At 38.8% G+C, this 24457-nt stretch overlaps 1 protein-coding gene across 2 annotated transcripts in view; it reads right to left on the bottom strand.

Annotated features, from left to right (window-relative positions):
- The window catches only part of ELAVL4 (ELAV like RNA binding protein 4), an 85898-nt gene extending 79012 nt beyond the window's left edge, over positions 1–6886 (bottom strand). The window contains exon 1 of one of the 2 annotated variants that reach the window (XM_057744671.1): positions 6770–6886. In XM_057744671.1, coding sequence (XP_057600654.1) covers positions 6770–6886 — 117 coding nt within the window. Of the gene's footprint in view, positions 1–3932; positions 4209–6769 lie in introns of those variants that run through there. The other variant, XM_057744676.1, reaches the window with a different exon arrangement.
- Between the last annotated feature and the right edge of the window lie 17571 nt (positions 6887–24457).

Below are 24457 nucleotides of genomic sequence, written 5' to 3'. Positions count from 1 at the left end.
AACACCTTGATTCACTTACAAATTCTTTTAGACATATTAAACACACACACAAAGCACCACTCATGCAATGATTTCCAGATTTAAAATTTCAAATAGATTATCCCCTATAGAAATGCTAAGTTTAAAATACGTGATGTCTAACATGTCTCAGACCCTATTTCAAGACGGAGTTTTAATACTAAAGTGTGTAGCTCATTTTCTTTCTCTTTCTTTAAAAAAATATTCTATTGTTATTGCCTCACAACAATCTGGCCTTCCTCTCATAACAAAATCCTTGAATATTCAAAGGATGAAGGAAGGGCTATAGGAAGAGAAAAGTTTTGAGGCTTTGGAAAACCATCAAACAGAATGAAGTTCATCCATTTCTGGCCAGGAGGATGACTTGAATGAATGGCAGTTAGAAATGAACGGAACTGAGATCACAAATGGATGGTTAAGTTGCTTGTTAGTTTCTTTTTTTAATGAGATATAAAATTGTCCTATAAATCAGTGGTTTTCAAAGAAAATTTTCAGCTATTTCCCCACCTATGTTCATTCAAAAACTTAAATATTAAATGATTTAACCATTATATTACAATGAGATAGATGAACATTCTGATCATTAAAACTGTGATGTAGTCAGGTGATTTTTGCAGAAATATTTCCAATCTGATTTTGGTTTCTTAATAAATGCACACTCAGCCTTGTGCTTCCGTAAAGACACACCTCCACATGCAGGTAGTAGGTATTAATATTTTTAAGACAAAAGAAGGGAGAAAGGTCAGCAATAGAACCACATGTCTTTTTTACAACCCAAGCCAAGGTGACAGTTCCTACGAAATTATGTTCCCCCTAACTAAAATATGCCGAAAAATTCTCAGAAAAAAATAAATTCGAGATAATCGGAAAACTATTCTATTTTTAATAGCAACATATGTTTACGCACACAAGATATGAGAGTAAGAGGTTCAGGTGTATGACCAAAAATATAAGTTTATTTATTTTTACCTCGACAGTCAAAACAAATTTTAAAAATCCCCCAATAAGAAGACAAAACAAAAAGAAGCAACTGCAAGGAAGACAGAATGGGAAGGGTGCGGAGATTTGCAATGGAGAGAGTAAAAATTAAGAGTACTTTCAATAAAGCCAATTAAATTTCCTAACCTTTTAACGTATTTCAGTGTCTTTTAATCTCTCATTCTGTGGCTTAAAATTATCAGGTACCTAATTTGTCTCTCTGGAAGAAATCGTAATAGATCATTGTTTCAGTTGTTTTTATGCTACCTTCTATTCACCTGAGTAATATACCTTTCAGTCCTTCTGGTACCCACCATCATGAGAAAAAGAGGCTACTAGTAAAGCATACTTGGAGAGAGAAAAAGCGAGAGATGCCTGTCACCCAGTGCACGCATGGGTCTCAGACATTCAGAGACGCTGGAAAAAAAATCAGCTTTTCACTCAGTTTATGCCAAGACCAGGACCAGGACCAAATGCCAAATGGAAGGCAGTGGTTGAGAGTGTGCAGCCTGATGGATCCTGTAGCTGGAGGCATGGAGAGGGAGGTGAAGCAAAAGACCAGAAAACAGCTTTTCATTTATTATTTTAAAAAGTAATTTCTACTCGGGATATAAAATGAGAGATACAATGAACTCCCTGGAACTGTAGTATCAATCTCTGATTTAGTAAAAACACCAATATCACCTAGCACACAATCATTGCTTACAGTAAATCCATTCTACCTATATTTCTCCTACGGATATTTGCTGGAAATTTCTAAGAAATCATTTACAGAACATATCAGCTGTGGGAGTTCACTATTATGCTTCCGTCAACTTCATTCAATATAATTTACATTTTTTTCAAATGGCCTCACAGGATTCCTTGCGATTTTTCGCACGTACAATTTCACAGCAGGGAAAAGGGGGAAAGAGAGAGAGGGAGAGAGAAAAAAATGCAAGATTCCCTACCCTCCCTTCCCCCTCCCCCCTCTCTCTCTCCCTCTCTCTGTTTTTTAAACCAAAAAAAAAAAAAAAAAAACCCAGAGGAGACAGAACAGATGCTTAAAAATAGATTTCTAAAAATCACTGTAAACCAGAGTTAGAAATGTAATTAACACCTATTTATAAAGAATAATTAAAGTTGGGCTGGCCACAAAGAACAGCAAAGATAATCGAGGTCCTGTCCCCCCCCTTTTTTACACTGTTTGCAGTGTGTTCTCATGATAGCCACCTGCTCCCTACTCGGCTTTTCCTCTGTTCGTTTCCCCGGCAACCTTTCATTGGGTTTTCCTCCCAGCTATCGCTTTCAGTTGGGCTGCTCGGTCTAATCTTATTTGTTTTACACCCATCAAAACAAGCAGCCAGACAAAGGCAATCCGCTAAGAATGGGAAAAAGACCACAGCTTTGTTATAACATCTATGCAGAGCGAAAAGTCCTCCCCAGGCTTTTCTAGCAAAAAATAAGTGAGATGGATATGAATTTACAGCCTCCCCCCATACCCACCTTTGAAACCCTGTGAAAGCTATTGCTAGTGAAATTCAAAGTCAAAGTGGGCACTCGTGCCATCTGATCATGCCATTTTGTGCCATATCTTCAGGGTCAACATCAGGCGACAGGAGCGGCACTCAAGGAGTTTCCCTGCTTCTTTTTTTTCGGAAAAAGATGATGCTAAAAATAGATTTACTACTTTGGCAGAAAGGTTTTCCACTTCCCCTTCTACATCCAAAAGTCCTGTTCCACAATTTCATCTGCTGGTACTGAACCTCACCTCCTCCACCCCTCATTCCCAGCCTTTCCCATCACTCCGAGCAGGAGACTGAAAAAGAAATGTGTCTTTAACTTTAACAGTCGTGCAATTCCGTTGAGAGCTCACAGAGGCGGTGGACACGCCAGTCGACAGCTATGGTGACACTGTGATTGTCAAAAAAGACACCAACCTTGCTTGGCTAAAATGTGTGTTCAGTGGAAGAGACAGTGTGTGTGCCTTGTGTGCATGCAATGCCATTACACTTGGAGATGGATTCTGGGTTTCAGAAAAGAGAGAGACTCATAAACACACACATACACACACAAACGACCTGCACAGTGATTTACGAGGCACAGTCCACCATCCTTATACACACACACACACACACACACACACACACGGCTGGAATCTCCAAGCTGCCTTCCTCTTTTCACTTACCATCTTCAAGCCATTCCACTCCATCTGTGATCAGAAGAAGATGGACCCTCACACAGTGTGTCAAAAGCGGAAAGGAACGTTATGTAAAAGCTGACATTCCTTCTTACAGAGCTGCTGCCCAGAGAAGGAAGCAACAACTCAACACGCCAGGCACCGCTACACATACAAGCCGCCTCCTCTTTTTTATGAGGTCATGACAGGAAACTCTTTGAAATACAAGATGCAGCATTTACTGAAGCCCAAATAAATCACTCTCCTTGCCGTTTTGACTGCGCAGTCCCCCGAAACACAACTGCCCATCTCAACGTTCGGTATTCAGGAGCTGCCTCTCAAGGTTTAAATTTCCAGCACGGAAATGGAGAGATTCCTAAGCCCGCTGCATCCACCTCCAGCCCCACAAAACCCAGGCACAGAGACAAACCCCCTCTCCCTTACAAAAAGAAAATTCTTCTTTTGCCATTACGGTCTCATGTAATATAACCTCTTTCAACAAACCAGCAATTATTTCAGCCCACCTCCCCTTCCCCACCCCCACCTTTATGTTGAAGGGAAAATTGACAATGACCTGTTAAAAATGACAATCTATTTCCCAACTGCTTTTCAATAAAAGGACCTACCCGCATTCTCTACACAAAAGAGATAGTAAATGTAGGAACCAAAAAGCAGCAGAGAACTAAACTCTTGTGCAAGCGTAAGACTGGTCAAGGTGGAGATGCTTTTCTTCCCTCCAGCAACACAAACAACAGATTATAAATCTAGTCATACCTACCATAACCATTCTTATTGGCAAATATTGGGTCTCGCAGAGCTTCGACTCTTCTCTTAAAATTTGCAAAGGTTTCAGAATATATTTTTTTTAAATGACTACTATTGTTATATATTTTTAAAGATCCACAAAACACAGTGTGGATGATTGCAAAGTAAATCAATTATTTTGGGGGGATGGGGGGAGAGAAAGAAAAAAAAAAGAAAGAAAAGGAGCAGTGAGCTGAAACCCCCGATTCTAGGATGTAGATAAGAACAACTGAACAGAGCCTTGCTGAAATTGGCTCGAAGCTTCCCCTTTTTACATCCATTTATGGGACCATCTGTCAGCCGAAGCCAGGATCTGATTGGCTGGGGAAACGAAGGGAGGCGTTGCAACATCAGGTGCTATTTAAATTAGCTACTGCCAGATTGACGATGTTAATGATTTGGTGACCTCTACAACAACAGAGACCAGATTTCTGAACTGCTTCTTGTGTCTGGTAATTAAGGCCAGGCTGAAGCAACAACAGCCATACTTGTATTTTTACCTTTTCCCTCCTCTCAGCTCAAAAGTACTGTAACAACTGCAGTTCACTGGCGGCTTGCAAACCTTAATAGTGAGAGTGTTCTCCCTTCCCCTGTCCTGAGGGCTGTGCCACCCCACCCCTATGAAAGAGGGCTTTTCCCTTATAGAATGTTTTCAACCACCTTATCTTTTTCGACAGTTGCTTTCTAGAGAAATGCATATTTAATGACCTGCCTCTGGGCTTAAAGATACAACAAAAGCACTTTAATGTGCTAATATATCTACATTTTAATTTTATTATTTCCCAATATTGCTGATTTTTAGTGAGTACTGCTCCTTCTGCATCTATTATGGCCAGTGTTTCAAAAGAAAGCAAGTTTGAGATTGGGTTTGCTCTGTGAACTAGGTTCATACAAGTTTGCTTCAGAAAACTACTTCCTAATAAACAAAAAAGAAAAAAAGCTGTGGGGAGAAGGGCGGTAGTTGTCAGCCTCTACCTTTCTGCCTTCTGCCTGAGCTTTTCAAAACAGAGAATGATGAATGATTTATTTAAATGAATTTATTTCTCAACTTGGATAGGGGCATGATCTGAATTTTTAAAAATCCACTAAAACGCATTCTCTTTTTGCTTTTTCTACTGCTTCAGGAAAAGGTAAAACACGCTTTTGACAACAGCCGCATTTCATAACCGGTGCAGAGTGCTCATCTTGCTTAACTGAACACGTGATTTTGCTTCTCTCCTTCAAAGGATGTCTTTTTTTCTTTGGCCTCTTAAAAGACTTGCAAAGAGACATTTAGCAAGTGTGTGGTGATGTACACAGTTTGTCTGCCTATTTTATACATTTCATAACCTTTATGCTACCAAGCCTCCAGTAGTATAGTTTTTTGTTCTAGTTTGGGTTTTAAAGTGGCTTATCTGAGGAGTTTATGTTCAACTTTTACCCCAGAGGCTAATTTATCACTATTTAATTCATAACTTAGTCAATTTGTTCGTCAATAAATACACAGAGGTAAAAAATATTACTAAAGACATAATTTAACATAATTTTTAATCTTTGGCTGGAGTTGACAGCGGGATAGGATTGGGCCAAGTGGAAATATAGGCCGAAAATCATGCTACGCTCTAGGCTTCAAAGTCCAAGAATAAATGGGTCTGTGAAAAATTATTATAAAAGAAAATAACCGTTACATTAAAAAATTAAAGCTATTCTCTCCAAGCTACGATTTCATGAACACACACATACAAATATACATATATATACACATATATATATACACACACACTTTAAAAATACAGATACACCATAAAACAATGTCTGTTGGGTATACAATATGAACTATTAGACTTGAATATAAGTAAATTCAGCTATTAGAAATGAAAATGCATGAAATAGAAAAGTAGAAATGTTAAAACCATAATCCCATCAAGTGGAACAATATTGAATTAAGTAAACTTTTAAAATAATTTCTTGAACAAGTGTATAAAGAGTCCTACGAGTCACAATAGTACTACAGTATCCCTTGAACTGTGTATGAAGGACAAATTCACAGGTTAAGTGGTCTAAAGAGCTCAACATATGTACACAGGACAGATACAGGTGCCCCAAATCAACAACAGAAACTCTGAGTATGATCTCACCAATATCAAAATACTGTGAAAAGTAAACATGAACACAGTGCTGACAAACACACAAATAAAAATAGCTCACTGGAAACAAAATATTTACTGTGTATTTCTCTGGAGGTTATAAAAGTCGGAATTTCTTAAAACCCATTTCTTCCATCCATACTAATCTCAGTACACTTAGTGAGCCATAAATTAACATTAGGTATATCAAAAGACATTCTGGCCACTTTTCCAAAATAGTAACTGTATATTACTGTATAAACAATTAACTGGTTTTGCTAGGCTAAAAAATCCATGCACTTTGTATATCGATCACTTCTCCAAAAACCTCCACTCTAAAGTCTTTCAACGAAATCCTCAAACAAATGCACAAATGTCCTCAGAGGCCTTTTCTCTAAAGACAAAGGCAGAATCCTATTGTTGGGAAAAGTCAACCTTATTATTGCATTTCCAATAGTACCATTCATCTTTCGGAGTGAGGGGCTGACCGCTGCATCAGTGGTGTGACATTTGTAAAGCAACAGATTCTCAATATATTATCTCAAGAATCAGGCAGGCGAGTCTCCCAGTCACGCATGATATTTTTTTTTTCCGCCACAATCCTCCACCACCACAGAAAGAAACTTGTCTCACTCAAGCAGCTAAGGCAACCTAAAAATGATATCCCAGAGCTGTGGGGCTGCCAGCGCCACTGTATCCTTCTTACCATAAATGAGCAGTTTCTTGACTCATTAATAACAATTTCCCTTAAAAGAAGTAATCTCATATCAGTCAGCCCCTCGCCACCATGCACACATCCCAAAGGTTGCAGATATCTCAGCATCAGTCACCGGCAGCCAGCTTTCCCACACAGAGTCCAGATGGACTGTACCAGAAGCCAATTCAGCGTTAATAACTACCTACTCCGCGCAGTGGAGAAGCCTTACGTGGCACAATGGGCTAGGAAACAGCAGCCGGCTGAAACTGCAAATAAAAAAAAAAGACAACCAAATTCTCCAAAAGCACCGAAAGGAAGGAACAGAAATGGAATCGTGAATTGTATTTCCCTGACTTCAATGAGAAGGAAAAAAAAAGAAAAGAAAGAAAGAGAGGAAGGAAAAAAAAAAAAAAGAATCCTTCATAAATACAGAAAAAAAAAATGAAGAGGGGGGAAAAACAGATGCTGCCCAGAAAAAAGTGACAAAATATTACCTCATTATTTAACAAAGCAGCATTAAGCGTCCTGCTGATTTCAAACATCTTGCCACAGATTTTGTTTTAAGAGAAACAGATAGAATCCTTTGCAAAGCACTCCGTCTGCAAAGGGTTCTTCAATTTTCTTGCGTGCCACGGAACAGTCAATATATTATTTCCCTAGAGTTCGCACATTAAAACCTCTAGTCAGTGAGCTGAATTTTCCCCTTATCTCACACACAGTAGACTCCTGTTATATGTACTGCTCTCTTTGCAAGAGCAGCCTGCCCCAAACATGGCTGGTGTTTAAACTACTCTTTAAAGTAACAGTTCACTGTATAACCACCAGGTGGGTAGAGTGCACAGATTCAAATGAACCATCTTAAAAGACTGTTTTTTTTTTTTTTTTTTCCCTTGGAATAGCTTTTGGGTGTAAGATATGACATGAGAAATGCCAGTAGCCTAACAGGCATCTGTCTTGTATTTCTCTCTGTATCCTGTCAAAATGAATAAATAAAATTCCCTCTCCTGACTTATAGTGAGGAAATAAAACAAAACACCATCACCAATTCTAATAAGAACTGTGAAGAATGAAACACAAACGAGCTTTGTTTCATTCAGCAAAGGATGAAAGAGGAAAATGCAATCAACGCAGAGCAAGGGGGAAAACCAAAAACTTCATGGAGATATTTTCTTTTAGCAAAGGGAGAGAAATATTGAGAAGTGTGATAAAAACCCGATTCAAAAGTAGGCATATGAATGAAGCACACACAAGATGGAGGCAAGAGTTTAAGGGTGTAACTTTTCTTCATAGTAATATTTGATATGCTCTTTCATGATGGAAAATAACCGAAAGCTTAAAAGTAAAGACATGGTAAAAAAAAAAAAAAAAAAAAAAAGCCTTGAGCTCTCTTTTTAAAACACAATTATAAATAACCACAACAGCAAGCTAATAAACATATATCTCCCAGTGCTGTTCTTTTTCCCTAAGATCTACCTCAAAGTGGAATATTTCTGTCGTGTACTATTCTGTCTGTATAGTTAACTTGGTGTCTCCTTTGTACAATTCTATTCCAATTAATCTGCTCCTCTGCCAGGAATAAATAGAATGTCTCAAGTTGAAAGCCCCAAGTGATGGAGGGATGATGTTAAAAGGATAAGGAACCACCTGGACAAAAATAAATCTCATCACATATCATTATATGGCCTGTTTTTAAGGAGGATTTTATTACTCACAGAACATGCATGCACCATTCTATGTTCCCTCATATCTAAAAGAGAAAGCAACATACACAGATACCTGGGATTCTGTTTTCTTGGCTGGACAAAATTAAAGCCCTGAAACTTCCACATCCTCTTGCAAACACGGATGTCAATACTAGTATTTTTCCAGCCCATCCAGTCAACAGTTAGCCACATACAACAGTGACTGTCTCCCTCTTTAAGTCAAGTCTGCATCACTTAATACCATTTAACCTCCTCACATATATTAAGTTTCAAGTGACAATTTTTAACTGGGGAGTGAGAAGGAGGAGTTGCTCTCATCAAATTCTGGTTGTATGAAATAAGCTAATTTGTACACTCACCATATGTCTTAAACACTAATTTTAAAATGTCACTTTCTTCAAACATTAAAATGTAATCAGCCTAGTAAATAAAATATTCTCGACGTTTTTTTTTTTTTTTTGCCTTGGTGATAACTTAAAGAGTGTTTATCTCAAGGTAACCTCTCTGTTTTGATTGCCAAGGAAGGCTTTTGATTTGGAAAGGGAAAAATGGAGATAGTGGGGGCTGGGGGAGTGAGAAGAGAAAACCACAACTGTACGTAGCTGCACAAAGGAAAATAAGATGGAGCGGGTTTTTAAGGACCCATAGTCTTGTTACCCTAAGGCAAATCCAGCCAATCAATACCACCCATTGACGGTCTGCCATCTGCCATGCTACCCAGCGATGTGGCTAAACAGACCTGTTCCATATGACCGTAGCCGGCTCATTTTCAGTCGATTAGAGCAGTTCCAGAGCATTCACGTGCAATAGCACAAAACTCCAAGTCAGACTGAGCCTCTCTCTTCACACCAGTCCCTCCGAGCACAGCTGCAGACCTATTCCTCCTGTTCCGGGTGTCTGGGTTACCTCTTCTTGCCCCTCAATTAAATTAGCAAAATGGGGTGGGAAGGTAGAGAGAACAGACACTCACATAGCCACACACACACACACACACACACACACACACACACACACACACACACAGAGATAATTGCTGGCCCTTCTTCACTGTCATGCATAAATCGGGAATTCCATGTGCTCTGCCCTAATATGATTATGGCACACTATTTAAATAGCGTCATCAGTGACTACGACCAGATATTTTCCTGTGGTTCTATTTCTTTTTATCCTCTCTCTCTTCCCTTGAAAAATAAACCTGAGCTGCTGGCATTTCTTCTTTTAGGGAAAACACAATCAGTATGCCCAGACAACGGTATGCTATATTTAAGGGCTTTTGATAAATTTGAAGCCTAATTTTCCTTTGATGAATTGTGGTGTTGGTTTTGTCTTGTTTTTTTTTTTTTTTTCCTGTAGAAACATTAAATCAAATTTTATAAGAAAATGCAAACATACCACAGAGGAAAGAACGATGTGTCAGACTGACACGGAGTCTATCAGTAGGATCAGGACTTCACTGCTGATGTTCTATTAGAGATATATGACCTGACTGTGTGATGCCTTTCTCTTTCCTAAGTAGTTTTGTCTACTATGAATTGTGGGAAAGGGCTAGAAGAATGCTACTATGTGGAGAAATATAACAAATGGATGTCTAGTCCACTTACATTACCAAGAGCTTACTGAGGCAGGTAAACTAACTTAAAGGTAAATCCACAGTTGATCTTCCTGTTTTCTTTCCATACTCCTAAGCCTACATTAGAACAGCAGCTGAAAGTAGAGGCTTCTTTCCAGAATCAATGCATGATTTTTCAAATGTGCCTTTGACCGCACTCTTAAGGCACTAGGGTGTCTTTCTGGGAAAGATAATTTAAAGGACAGGAAAACTGCCTTACTTACAAAATTCTAAAAAAAGGTAAATACATATTTATCCAAGAAATCTAATTTAGGGGAGTCCCTGTCTGGACTTTTCACCGACATATTCTTCATCATAGCTTAAGAAAACTCAGCAGGGTAAATGTGCAAACACAGAGATTTCTGAAGATCCCTATATTAAGGGATTTGAAGTCTTTTCATTTTGGTTCAGATGAGCTTTGCTAAAAATAAAAAAATAAAATAAAAAACAAACAGAAAACCCTAGTATAGATATAAATCTTCACAAATCAAAGGCCACTGAATAGGTGACATATAGAGTAGTTACTCACATTACTAAAGGATGCAGTGTTTATCGAGATTAATACAGTTTTGAAAATAATTCAGTGTAGGGCCTTTTAAAACTCTGGACTCTTTTATAATTCTGTAACTACAAATAAAGAAATAGATGTACTGTAAAAGGCCAGGAAGGTAATTTGTGAAAGAAGGAGGAAGAGGAGTAATAGAAGGAAGAGGGAAAGCTAAAGGTAAAGGGGAGGAGAGGAGAGGGAGGAGAAGAAGAAAGAAAGACATAGTAGGACTTATAAAGTGTGAATAAAGATTTCTCTTTTACTAGGAATCTGCTGTCTACTAACCACTGTACTAGGCACTTGACATGCACAATCTCACTCAACATTACAGAAGTGACAATTGTTATATCTAAGAATTCTTCTAGAAAGATGTTTTCCTCATCTAAAAGTAAGATCTCCCCTCCATGTACCACTGAAGAATACACTTAGTAAATATGTGTTGAATAAATGAGGAAGACCGACACAGACTAGAGAGAAAGCAAAGGGAAGATGGAAGGTGCATTTGACTTTTTTCTCAACTAAAAATGATCAAGCAGTTTCTTTGTGATATGCTTCTAACTAGTCATGTCCTCAAAATGTATCTCATTTAATCCATCATTATGACCAGGCTGTAAATTTGGAGTGAGAGACAAAGAATCAAAGCTACAAAGCACAAAATCTTAGAAGGCAGGATTGAGTCCCCAGCCCTATCCCCTACTTCCTCTTCCAAAACTGGCAAAACTCCTTACAGAGAGTATCTGCTCAGCAAACACTGATTGAATTAACTTCTTTGTCCTCTGCCCCTTATAGCACAGAGCCTGGCTCCAGGCAACACTCCAGTCATGGGGAATGAATGAAGATCAATAACTGCCCTCATCACCTCAAATATTATCTGAAGGCCTATTTGTTTTGATTCAGCTAGGGGTTGCTGAACACCTTCTCAGGGGAAATGATATGCTAGGCTCCTTAAGCTTCAGTTTCCCCTTCTGCAAAATGGGCACAATAATACTTCTCTTAAGGTTTGTGCCAGAATTAAGTAGATACAGGCTTGGTGGAGGCAGCACTCTAAATGGTAGCATTAATGTGGAGGATAGGGAAAAACTGTGTGAATTAGTACCTAGCTACAAGATAAGTCAATTTTGTTGAAGAAAATACAATTCAAAGACTCTCAAAACAATTAGATAATAAAAAGACAGTAATAACTAAGAAAGGCTGAAGAGGCTGTTCCAGTTCTAATGAAAAATGTCTGCTGCAGATAAACATTTACTTAGTCCTGTGCACAAAGTTCAGTGCTAAATTCTTAGCATGAAATATAAAAAGAAATACAAGTCATCGTGCTCACCAAGGAGCTTACAGTCTGGCTAGGAAAGACCTTCATTTTTATGCATGAATCCTAATAGTATAAAGAAGAATGTAAAGAGAATAGTAACAAAATGAAATACTGATGGGCAGTCAATGATGAGGATACCGTTGAGTGATGGGGGGAAGGCTTCATGAGCTGGAACTGAAGCTAGGCTTAAAGAATGATAGGATTTGTTTTGGAAAGTGGAGGGTATTTCACATAGGAAAAAAGGTCGGGGAGGAGGGCAGGAAGGGGATATCGGCAGTCAGCTCCTTCTAGCTAGACACACTCTGAGATCTCCTCTAAATCTATTCCAACCTCTTCCATTTTTAAAAGTTGTAAATAGAGGAATATTATATGATGACTGTGGGAGAGAAGACCTCTAATTCAGTAAGAAATTTTATGAAAAGAACAAGAATTAGCATTTATTGAGCATCCACTATGTGTCAAACATTGCATTAGGTGCTTTGCCTATAAATCTCATCTAATCTCACAACTCTCAGATTCCTAATAAGAAAACTAAAGATTAGAAAATTTAAAGTGATTTGCTCAAGATCATGCAGCTAGTAAGAGGCAAATTTAGGTTTCAAACTTGTATATGTTTAACCTCAGTCCACACTCTTTTCAGTATAAATTCTACCTTATACAGAAAAGCGTAGATCTAAAAAATTTAAATCTTATTCTCTGTTAGTATATAATCAAAAACTAACATTCTGATTAATGCTGTTGAGATGCGCAGACATTTAAAACAATAACAATAATTAAAAACAAAACAAAACCAACTACCTAACTTACACCTGTAATTTTAATATTCTGCCACCAGGTGATGATAGAATCCTGGTCCTATGAGAATTACAAGGGTCACAATTTTGTTTGCTGTTATTTTGTACATGTGTGCTATTCCCGCCTCCATCTCTGAAAGTAAAGGTAAGAGTGCCTGATCTTCAGATGGAATCATCTACTAAAGCTTCAAGACACTAAAATTTCCAAATATTTTCCCAATTTTATTTATCAAAAATTCAACTGTGAGCATAATTCTGAACTTCAACAACTTTCAACAATTCTATTACAGATTGTACTCAATGAATTATAGTTCTTTGTTACTCTCATACTATACTGTGAGCTTGCAGGGTAGAAATTGTATGTTATTTGCCTTATAACCCCCGCACGTAGAATATCAGTACCTGGAACATAATGGGCACACAATAAAAGAATATAAATAATTGATTCCAAATATTTCAGAAGAACTTTTGAACCAAATGCTTAGGGCACAATGATTTGGTACTTCATTCATTAACACATAGTTTTATTTTTCAACTCACCCTTACTGCTTGCTGGGTAATTGTAAAAAGCCCTTTTCTGAGGTTGGCCATCAGCAGAAGCATTTCTCTCAGTGGTCAGGCACTCTCTTCTGCCTTAGCCAGGGACAGCCTACATTCATAATAAGCCTTGCCCTGCTCAGCAGCCTAGTTTACCTTTTCAGCCCTCTTATGCCTAGGAAGGTTGCTTCCTTTCTGTACAAAAGGTGAAGAAAAAAATGTGAAAAACAAGAGAGGCATGCTATATAACTGTCAGAAAGAGGCAGCTCTCCACTTGACCCTTTTTAGTTCTTTCCCTCTCTGATTTTGAAGATGGGGAAATGATTTAACTACTTTTAGGCAGAAGAGTAAAGTTACACATTAGTGCTGAGTAGCTCATTTCCCTTAGCAACACCTTAGCAACAGCAGCTTCAAGTCCAAAATACCTCCTTGAAAAGGATCACATCTTTAACGAGGATGAGTATTTTTTTTTAATGTAAGATTTTTGAACAGAAGTTGTAACATTATAACCCCCTAAAGCCTTGTAGGCTACAAATACCTATTTCATGCTAACCTTTCTCTATGATATTATGTGGTAACCATAAAGATGCTGGGCTCCTGTGGAATTCCAGTCCCTGGAAAAGCCCTGGTCCTACTCTGAAATTATTCACAAATACATAACTTTTATTTTATCAAGGCACCATTAATTCTAGGTTATTACAGAAATTATACTTAACGTTCTTTTAAAAGGGTTATTGTTATTGACCTCACTATTCAGTTTGCTCCCTTACTGAGAAAAGTGAATAACTAAAATCATAGTTTTAAAACCTACATCAGGGTTTTACAAACTATGTTACATGTAACTTAAGATTCTGTGGATAGTTTAAAGAAAAATATAAAAAAGAATTTCAATTTTACCCCAAACTGGTACTTACTGATTTTGTTATTCAATACCTACCTTGCCTATTTTATTATCCATAAAATGGATCACGGGATAATAAATTAATCATCACATTTGATTGTTTTTACACTGTCAATAAAATGAGAATGCTTGCACAAGGTTTTGCTAGCCTTCAAAAACCTTAGGAATCTAAACTCTGTGTGTCAGTTTATATAATATATGTTATGTATATTATTAAAATTTTCATCTTGTTCAAGAATTTTGAAACTCTTTTGTCATCTTAAAGATTTCACAACTCAGATAATATACAAACTACTGCTTGAAATTTGTTCTTTATGGTCTATTAGCATATGAGCACCTCGGGGTACAAGGAAACAAAATGCATACAGGCTCAGAACAGTAATTTCAATGGAATTCTTCACTGTTAAAATTTATTATTAAGTAAGACACACAATCTATGTGTGTCAATTACAAGAGACAGATAGGTAAAAGGCAGATTTTTCCCCTATATCTTTTACTTAGTATTAGTATATATAGCCAAACTGTGCCATCTGCCTAACATGAAGTTTTACACATTTCCAAGTGTAAGGGTATTACTGAAGAACATGCCTAGAACAATGGCCCTTATACACAGGAGGCATTCAATGTGTGTTCTTGAAAGTAACATTCATTTTATTTATTTATTTATTTACTTATTTATTTATTTTCCTTTTCTGAATGGAAGGTTTTATTTATTTATTTTTTAATTGGAGTATATTTGCTTTACAATGTTGTGTTAGTTTCTGCTGTACAACAAAGTGAACCAGCTCTGTGTATACATATATCCTCTCCCCCTTGAGCCTCCCTTCCAACCCTCCCTCCCCCGCCATCCCACCCCTCCAGGTCATCAGAGAGCACCGAGCCCAACTCCCTGTGCTATACAGCAGCTTCCCACTAGCTATCTGTTTTACACATGGTAGTGTATATATGTCAATGCTACTCTCTCAATTTGTGCCATCCTCCCCTCACCACCCTGTGTCCACAAGTCCGTTCTCTATGTCTGCATCTCATTTCCTGCCCTGCAAATATATATGTTCATCAGTACCATTTTCCTGGATTCCACATATATACGTTAATATACAATATTTGTTTTCCTCTTTCTGACTTACTTCACTCTGTATGACAGACTCTAGGTTCATTTTAAATTACAAGGGAACAGAGAGGATCCAGGAGATATCAAGGTCAATTCCATCTCTACTACCAATAATTCTAAGATTTTGGGCAAATCACTTCTCCTCTTTGGACCAGAATCTTTTTGAGTAAAGAAGAAATGAAACTGAATGCCAGCTCTAATATGTCAGGGTCTATATATAAATAGTTTTAATTAGCAAATGAAATTTTCAGTGAGGGTAACTCAGATTTTCAAATGATGTTAGAGTGTAAGAATGCTGGCTAAAGGGAAATCAAACTTTTGAAGGAGATTTTAAAATCTGCCACAAATGAAGAGCCAGATTAGTATCATGTTCCTCCAATATCCATTCTGGTCACTAAAGTTATTTTAATAAAATACAGAACTGGAGATGGTAGGTTAAAAATCATAAAATCAAGGGTTTTGACTAGAACCTTAAATCCGAAGATACTCTCAGTGTCATCATACTTAAAATGGGGACAACAATAATGCCTGAGACTGTGAAGATTAAATGACATAATGCATGTAAGGCGTGTATTACAGGGAATGTGACATACCGTTAAGTACTCAAAAATGTTAACTATTATTTATATTAGGTTGAACACATGAAATTGTTTTTATAGGTCAAAAACAGTCAAATATTGTCAATTTCATATGATTCAATCTATATTCTGTTGCTTTTTACCTGAAAAACCTTCATGATGCTCACTGCTTAAATCAAATCCAATTGTGCAGTATGGCATTCAAGGCTCCTTAAAATCTGACCTTCATTCAAGCTTCCTGACGTCTCTGGGAGATTCCCTTGCATATACACTGCTCTAAACATGCCACTCTATTCTACTACGTCACTTGGCCCTTCTACCCCATGCCTTTGTTCCTGCTGTTTCATTCCATTTGGAATGACTTCTCTCCCTGGAAAATCATACCCATCCTTCAAGGCTTTAACCTCACTAGGCAAAATTAGCTGCTTCATTATCCGAGCTTTTATAGCAGCTTGTTCTTCCTGCCTCCACAGAATTCATGCCAGAGTATTACCATAGTTGTTTACAGGTCTGTCTCCCAGAGCTGTTTTCAAGGTACTCCAGGGCAAGGATTGTTCTTATCTGTCTTTGTTTCCCTCCGGCTGAGTATGGTGACTGTCTTACAGTTGGCACTCAGTAAATATTTGTTAAAGTGAATACATTCACATGGCAGGTTAAGATATGGCCTCTCTTTGAAATAAATGATAAACAGATGAATCCCAAAGATGACTAAAAAAAAAATAATAACTTTTAGAATCCACCCTTCTACAGAGTCATTTTTTCTGATGTGAGAAATCTCTGCAAAAGGATGGTCTTTTTCCCTCTAAGAAATGTTCAAGTGACTAAAATCAGAAACTCTAAAGTGGACGTCGCTCTTTAGAACAAACCCACGAGCTGAAGCCATGAGCTTTCGACAGAGACATTGCTTTATTGCTAGGTGGGTAATGCTCTGGCTGCAACCTCCTTTAGTGAATATAAAGTGAGGGTCTGCACACTGAATTTGTGCTTCTATAGCTACAGAGGTCTTCAGTCACCGAGAACTCCAGTAAGGCCTGGATGATGTGGAAGGTATGGAAAAGAGCAGGGTGCTGCTGATGTTGCAGCTTGGAGTGTGAATTCATCACCTGCCCTCATGCCCACTCTCCACGTAACCACAACTCTGGAAAAACTCTAGGAAATGCAAGTGCTTAAGAGAATTAATAGTGTATCCTAAATGTCATCTAACTAATGTTACTACCTATATAGACAGTAATGTTAGTTAATACTTAATATATATATGTACGTGTATGTATAGTTAAATCATTATATAATTACATATAGATAGATAGATAGATGATAGATAGATAGATAGAAAGATAGACAGTTAGTTTAAAAGGAGAGTAAATAGTTCTGCACTATAGGAATATCATGTTATTTATAGCCAGTTTGTAACTCCTGAGGATTTACTTTCAAACTTTTTTTCCGACAAGTGATTTTTCCGAAGCAAAATCTTAGGAAACCCCCTAACATATAAACAAAACAGTGCTGGTCTCCTGGTGGGGGGGAGAGTGGGCCCTACTAAACACCTACCCCACCCCCACATATTTCCGGGGGCACTCTGAGGAACTCAGCAACCAGTGAGGAAACCAGTCTAAATGATACTACAGTGGGTAAAAGGTGAATTGAGAGTCAAAAGACTTAGATTATAGCACCAATGCTACCACCCTTAGGCCCAAGCCTCCTCGTCTATTACATCTACTTTAAAGCATTTGGTGACTGCTATCCAAGATTCCAGGTGGAATGTCTCAGCTTCTGGGGCTTCCCAACCACACAGGTTAACAGTGCTTACTCCTCTCATACTTTCTACCTACCTTAAAATTTCACAATTAATCCACTTCCCAGTCACTCTTCACTTAAGAAACACAAACTTCAACAATTAATAGTGGGGACAACACAGGTTTCACAAGTGCACAGAGCGGGAATGGAAAATAAACCTGGTGTCTTGATCTCATCCTTCAAGATATTCCTCTTTTAGTTGAGAAAAACTGCCTGTAAGTTTCTCAAGAGTCCTGCCAACTGCTTAGTTGTGTAGATTATATCTCCTTAGCTTTTCTTATACCTACTGCTACTGCCTTGGTTCAAGTGTCTGCATCTCTTTCCTGGATTATTATCATCCACATATTCTTACCTCCAATTTTGACTGAATCCCAGTTACCAACCACAGTGACCTTTCTAAAATTTCAGTCTAACTACAACTGCTTCCTTGATTAATATCAATGTCCACCTCCTCTTCTACTGTGCCCACCCCCTCTTATACTGAGATTTTCAATGAGTGATCTATGAAGGGGTACCCAGCAGACCTGTAACAGACTCCACAAATCTATAGGACACTGTCTCATGACACAAATACAGTAAGTTCGTAGTCTTCTTTTGCATGACTGTTTCTCTTACTAGGCTTGAGATCCTTAAGGGTGGGGTCATAACTGATTCATAATCAAATGGTTGAATAAATTAAAAAATGTAACCTTCCCTAAGCAAAGCTTCCAAATAGCTGTTTTCTCATTTTTAAGCTGTAGAAAGGTAGCTCTGTTTCATTTGCAAAGTGTTTTCACATAATAACTACTGACTATTGAGTGTAAATGCTCAATAAATAACGTCAGGCACCAATCTTAGCTATTTACATGAGTTAACTCACTTAATATCACAATAATCCTATAAGGTAGGTACTATTATTATTATTATCCCTGCATTGACAGATGAGGACAACTAAGGCAGAGAGAGGTTAAGTATACACACATTGACCCATAATCATTCAACAAACATTTTCAGAGTATTTATTGTGATATTCTCACAACCAACCATGAGAAAGGCAGTATATATACAATCATCACTTTGAAATAAGGGCCAAAGAGAAACCATGTCATGCTTGGAGATGCTTGGAGTATCCAGAATAGAATCACATTCAACCAACATCTGTTGAATAAGTGTTGAATTAGCATTCCTGCAATCTGTTTTCTACATCAACTACTTTCCTTGATTGATGCTTTAGAGAAGGGATTTCTCCTTCTCTTGGTCAAATCCAGATACCTTTTTTGTATCTTTTTTCTATCTATTTATTTATTTATGTATTTTTAATTGAATAAACGCAGATACTTTTGAGAGTGCAAAGAGGCTCTATTAATAACTACTCTTAAACAACAGGCATAAACTGGCACTCTCCAAAGCAAATCAGGTTGTGTGGTCACATTACCTATAACCAACTTAACCTGATACCTGATTATGATGTTGACAAAGTCCCTGGCGAATATGTGCTGGTATGGTCAACCTTGCTAAGATACTTAGCATAGCAATATGTGAGGAGCATTTGGTCAAAAACTAAAAAAGAAAGGCCATTATCCAGAAAGCCCATTGACAGCTACACGCTACAAGAACACTATCTGGAATTACATTCAAGGAAACAACATTTAGGTAAATAAAAATGTATACTTGTGCATGTGTCTTTGTACAAGCTATTCTGTCTGCTTAGATCACAGCTTCCTCTGCTTCTTCTGCTTGATGAACATATACTCACCCCTAAAAATCAAGTTCAACTATTAATTCCCATAAATTCATTCAGCATATATTTATTGAGCACCTACTATGTGCCAGACACTAGGGATTCAACACTAAACAAGGCATACAAATCCCCTGCCTTGAGAATTTACATCGGACTGGGAGCAGACGGTAAAGCTTCCCAATTTCCCCCACACCGTTCCCTATTTGACATCTCACAGAACTTGCTCCTCAGACTATTCCATTCCTCATGGAATTGCAATTACTGCCTTCCACGTCTACTTTCTACTCAAAACTGTGAGCTCTTTTAGGACAAGAACTGCTCTTCATCTATGTCCCCATGACTGGCACAGTGCTGGGTTACCGGATTGAACTGAAGGCCACATGCTTCCCCCTCAAGACGTCACACCCTGTGAACATTTCCTAGAGTTCATTGCTTGATTTCTTAATATTTAAAAATCACTAAGCAGTTCCTTGGCAGCTACAATGTACTGTTCTTAGTGCTGGAATAGGGGATGCAGCAAAAACGTGACATGGTTCAGGATCTTTGAACATTTACAATCCAACTAAGGAGCCCAGGTTTGCTGATGAAAGTAAGAACAGAATAAGACAAGAGAGTACATAATCAAGGACTAGATCATGTGGGTCAGACCCGAAACATTCCCTAAGTTCAGAAAATTGAGATGTCACTATGGGCCCAGAGACAAGGGTGAACACAAGCATTATAGAATATCATACTTCACTTTTAGCATAGTGATGCTGCCAGGTGCCCACTGGGGTTTGCCACTCTCCAAAACCATCCCTAAATATGCCGAATATCCTTATATGGGTCATATTCTCTCAGGCTTTTATGCTTTTGCATAAGCTGGTGCCCTGGGTTGGGGTGTCCCTAAACCCCAATGTGTCTGATAGTCATTCAGATTCAGCCCAAATGCCACCCCCTTTGTGACACCATCCCTGATCTTCCCAGGAAGACTAACCATGCTTTCACTGTGTGTCAAATCCTGCTCCTTCCCCACATATATACCCATCATACCCTGGGGTCTTTTGTATCCATCACTTATTTATCTACATGTCCATCTTCCCTACCAAGCTGTGAACTTGCTGAAGGCAAAGACCCTCATTCATCTTTGTATCTCAAGCACAATTCCTGGTACAAAGTTTGTGGATGGACAGATGGATGAATGTGTCAACATACAACTGGAGTCAGTTATAATGGGCTGGAGCACCACCCTCCAGCCCCAAAGAAAAAGCATCAGCTGCTATAGCATTATGTGGTCTAGTGAAAGAGTTTGGGAGTGTAGATAATTGGGTACTAATCTTGAATTCATATCTCACAGACCTTAAGCAAGTCACTTAATCTCTCTAGACCTCAAGTAGTCTTATCTATTAAATGGGGATAAATCATGAAATCCCTACCTCACACAATAATGAGTAGGAGTTTTAAACGAGATGATGGAGGTGAAAGTGCTTAGAAAAAAAAGTTGTTTCAATTTAACATGACTTCATGGGGATAAAGCATCAACTACAGTAATGTTATCTAGAGATATTTTTAACGAAGGCCAATACTTTTTTTTTCCTTCCAAACTAACACATGGCTGTGCTTTTTCTAGGTCTGTTAAGAGAACAAATAGGTGACAAACCTTTGTGTTGAGAGTCTCTGGAGTGAGTTTCTTTTCCTCTTGCTAGATGGGAAAAAGAGGATTTGTTCTCTTTATGGGCCTGGGGTTTCAGCTCTCAAGGTCTAAACATTTTTGATGGTCTTGAACTAATTTCGGCCACCATCGGCAGAATGGGGTGGAAAAATCCCCACCACATCTGCCTTGTCAGGTGGTGGAGGAAAGAACTTTCTAAATAGCCTCATTATTGGTCCCAGCTGAATTCTGCTCCTGTTCTGTGATGCCAGCAAAAGCATTTTAGTAAGATGCTGCCAGCATCAAAAGCAGATCCACTTACGGCTTCCTGTAAGCGTATCTGCAATGGCAGAAGGTGGCGGGCAGCCAGGTGTGAGCGTGCGTGCTAAAAATCTCCAATACATCAAGCTGGAAGAACAATTTATGAAATGAAATTCAACATTCTATTTCTACTCCAAGAATTCAGTTTAAGGCACCAGAAATTCGGCTGGGTAATTCAGCTCCAATTCTCTCCTGCTTTACCGAATCAGAGAATCTGAGAGAAGAACGTCCTCTCATTCTTCTAGATTGAATGTCCCCCACTGCACCCCAACAGGACATTCCAAACAAAGGGTCACTGGACTCTGCTTACATAGCTTCAATGAGAGGAGCTTATTCACTTCTTTTCCAATAATTTGTCCAATTTTGGATTAGTTCTGGCCATGGGGCAGGGAATATCGTATGTCCACCAAATCCTATCTCCTTTGCTTGCCTGGCCACCCAGCTGGACTACAGTGGGGCTGAGTAACTTGAGGTCTGGCTGTTGGAATGTGGGTAGAAATGATCACTTCTAAGCCTGGTCCCTAAACAACTTCTGTATGATGTTTTATCTTCTCATTCTTTCCTTGCCTACTTAGTAGATGCAGAGGGTACAAGGGAGAACTCCAAGGCCCTAAAGCAAAGCAGAGCCACTAAATGGGAGGGGCTGGGTCCTTGAATGACAGCAGCACAGCCTCCTGCAAACCATGTTGAACTCTGGTATAAGTGAGAAGGAACCTTGCTAAGTCTCTGAGATTTGAGGGTTGTTTGCTATATATATAATAATTCACCTATTCGGACTAATACACTGTTCCTTCCATTTTTTCAAATGACAAAACCACACTAAGTGTCTTAGAAGTTACTGTATCACCACCTCCCTTAGAAGCCTTAGCAGCACATTTTGTACAGAACAATTTAGTATGGCTCTATGTATTACTAGCTCCTGAAAAGTGAAAAAAAGTAGTGCAGGAAGGCAGGGGAAAGGGTATGGGAAGGAAGGAGGGGTGAGGAAGGCTACATTTTTTTCAAGGACCAGTGTCTTTATGCATGTGAGTTTAATTTATCCCTTACAACACTCTAACAAGATAGACAGAACTATCACCATTTTAAATAGGAGGAAAAGGAGACTCAGGCAGATTGATGTACAGAACCTCTGACTGAGCCTGCTTGGCCTCTGCCATTTTCCATGGATCTCAGCACCATAATCTTCCAACTGCCTCCTGTGGACAGACCTTCTCACAATCTCCACCTGCCTCTCTAATGCCCAAACACCAACCTCAGAATCTCTGTTGCTATGCTTTCCATGCTGGGACCCCAAATACCAGGATTTTACATGACTCTAAAGCAAACGAGTCCCTTGGACACTGGGATTCCCCACCTGGCTGTTCTCCTGCAGGTGGCCTGAGACAGCAGTTGTGTTCTCCTGCACCTGGCTTCATCCTTCCCATCCAGGGTAGCATCTACTGAAAACACACACCCACCCTTCCAGTCCATTCTAACTACAGAAAGGATGAGAAAGATGTTTTTAAGAAGTCAAAACTTGAGAGAAGGCTGAAATAAATCAAAGTTTAAAAAACAGATATCAAAAGTTTGTGTTTCTTTCATCACAATTAGAAACTATGAAGATTATCTTCGAATCTAAAAGGAAAACCTTCCAAGGTAATAATGCCTTATCCCTTTAACTTAATTTGGCCGGTTTTTTAGAATCTGCATTAGGTACCCTCCTCTCTTCTCCTATGACCTCCCCTGTTTCTTCCATTACAACACTTTTCAGGCTGTAATGATGGGTTTATAGGTCTTTCTTTCCTGTTACATGGAGAGCTCTGCAAAGCCAAGCACCACATCTAATTCCCCACTTTATCCCAGTGCCAGCAGTGTGCCAGATAATCCTGGAGGAGCTGGTCGGCTTTAAGGGTGGCTTTGCTGTAGAGGTTTTCAGGGTGGCTTTGCTATGGAGTCATAAATCCTCGCTTTGGGTCAGCACCATCAGCTGTTATATAGGGCTATGGCTGTACCCTGCTTGCTTCACAGAGTAACTTCCAACTCTGTGTAGGAACCAAATACAGTCATTTGAGTGGATCTGAAATGTCACTGCCTCTGGCCAAGGTTTAACTGATTTTTTACTCCTAGCATTTGGAGAACAGGGTCTGTAGGAGGATGTGAGAGGTGTTCACTAGTTGTGTGGGTTGGTGCTCTTTCTTGTTTCCTGGTTTCTAGTACCCTGAGTGATCCAAGGAGCCTGTCTATCTCAGAGGTGGAGGACATTTGGTGATTAACATTACAAAAGTAGATTACTGCTCTGCTAAGACCTGCAGACTAGGAGCTGGCTTTCTTTTATTTCAAGAACTTTATAAGGCATAAGTTTGCACATTTTTAGATCTCATACTTTGTCTGAGGTTGTTAAGTATTTGTTTCCAGTTTTGACATCAGCTGGATCCATTGGTGCCAGGGCACCAGACCTGCAGTGGGGAAGATTGAGAGGCTCAGAATTTCGTTAGAGATGCCTGTGGAAGAGTTGGTCTACAGAGAGAAAGGATGACCTCCTAAAAGGAGTCTATGATTCAGATGTTTTATACAAATGTTAATGAATAACTCATCATGGCAGGGAAGACAAAACCAGCACAGTAATGCTGTTCAGGTATCAAGTGCATTTGCCTTTAATTAAGTGATTTCAGGAGCCTGGAAGTGAGTTCCCAGCATAGCAAAGACCTCTGGCTGCAGTGACATCACAACGCTAATGCATCCCCTTACTCCTGGTTTAATGGAGAATAGGCCAGCTTTCATCCACTAGTCCCATTTGTGAGCCAGGATATTTCCAGTCAACAAAAGACTATTTCTTACAAATAACGTAAGTGCTCTGAAGCACTCACAACTCAAACCCACAAAAGGTACCCAGAGCATCAAAGGAATCATCAGAACAATTTTTCTAAAACACGGATCATGGGACTTCCCTGGAGGTCCAATGGTTGAGACTCTGTGCTTCCACTGCAGAAGGTTCAGGTTCCATCCCTGGTTGGGGAACTAAGATCCTGCATACCATCTGGTATAGTCAAAAAAATAAAACTAACTAACTAACTAACTAACTAACTAACTAAAACACAGATCATCCTCAATAATCTTGTATTTTGCATGTCTACTGGGTCTAGGAACCAGGATTTAGTAAGAGA

The sequence above is a fragment of the Hippopotamus amphibius genome, chromosome 1 (assembly GCF_030028045.1).
Source record: "Hippopotamus amphibius kiboko isolate mHipAmp2 chromosome 1, mHipAmp2.hap2, whole genome shotgun sequence".
In the NCBI taxonomy this organism is placed as follows: Eukaryota; Metazoa; Chordata; class Mammalia; order Artiodactyla; family Hippopotamidae; genus Hippopotamus; species Hippopotamus amphibius.
The sequence above is the reverse complement of the archived record's forward strand: the minus strand, read 5'-3'. Positions and strand labels throughout refer to the sequence as shown.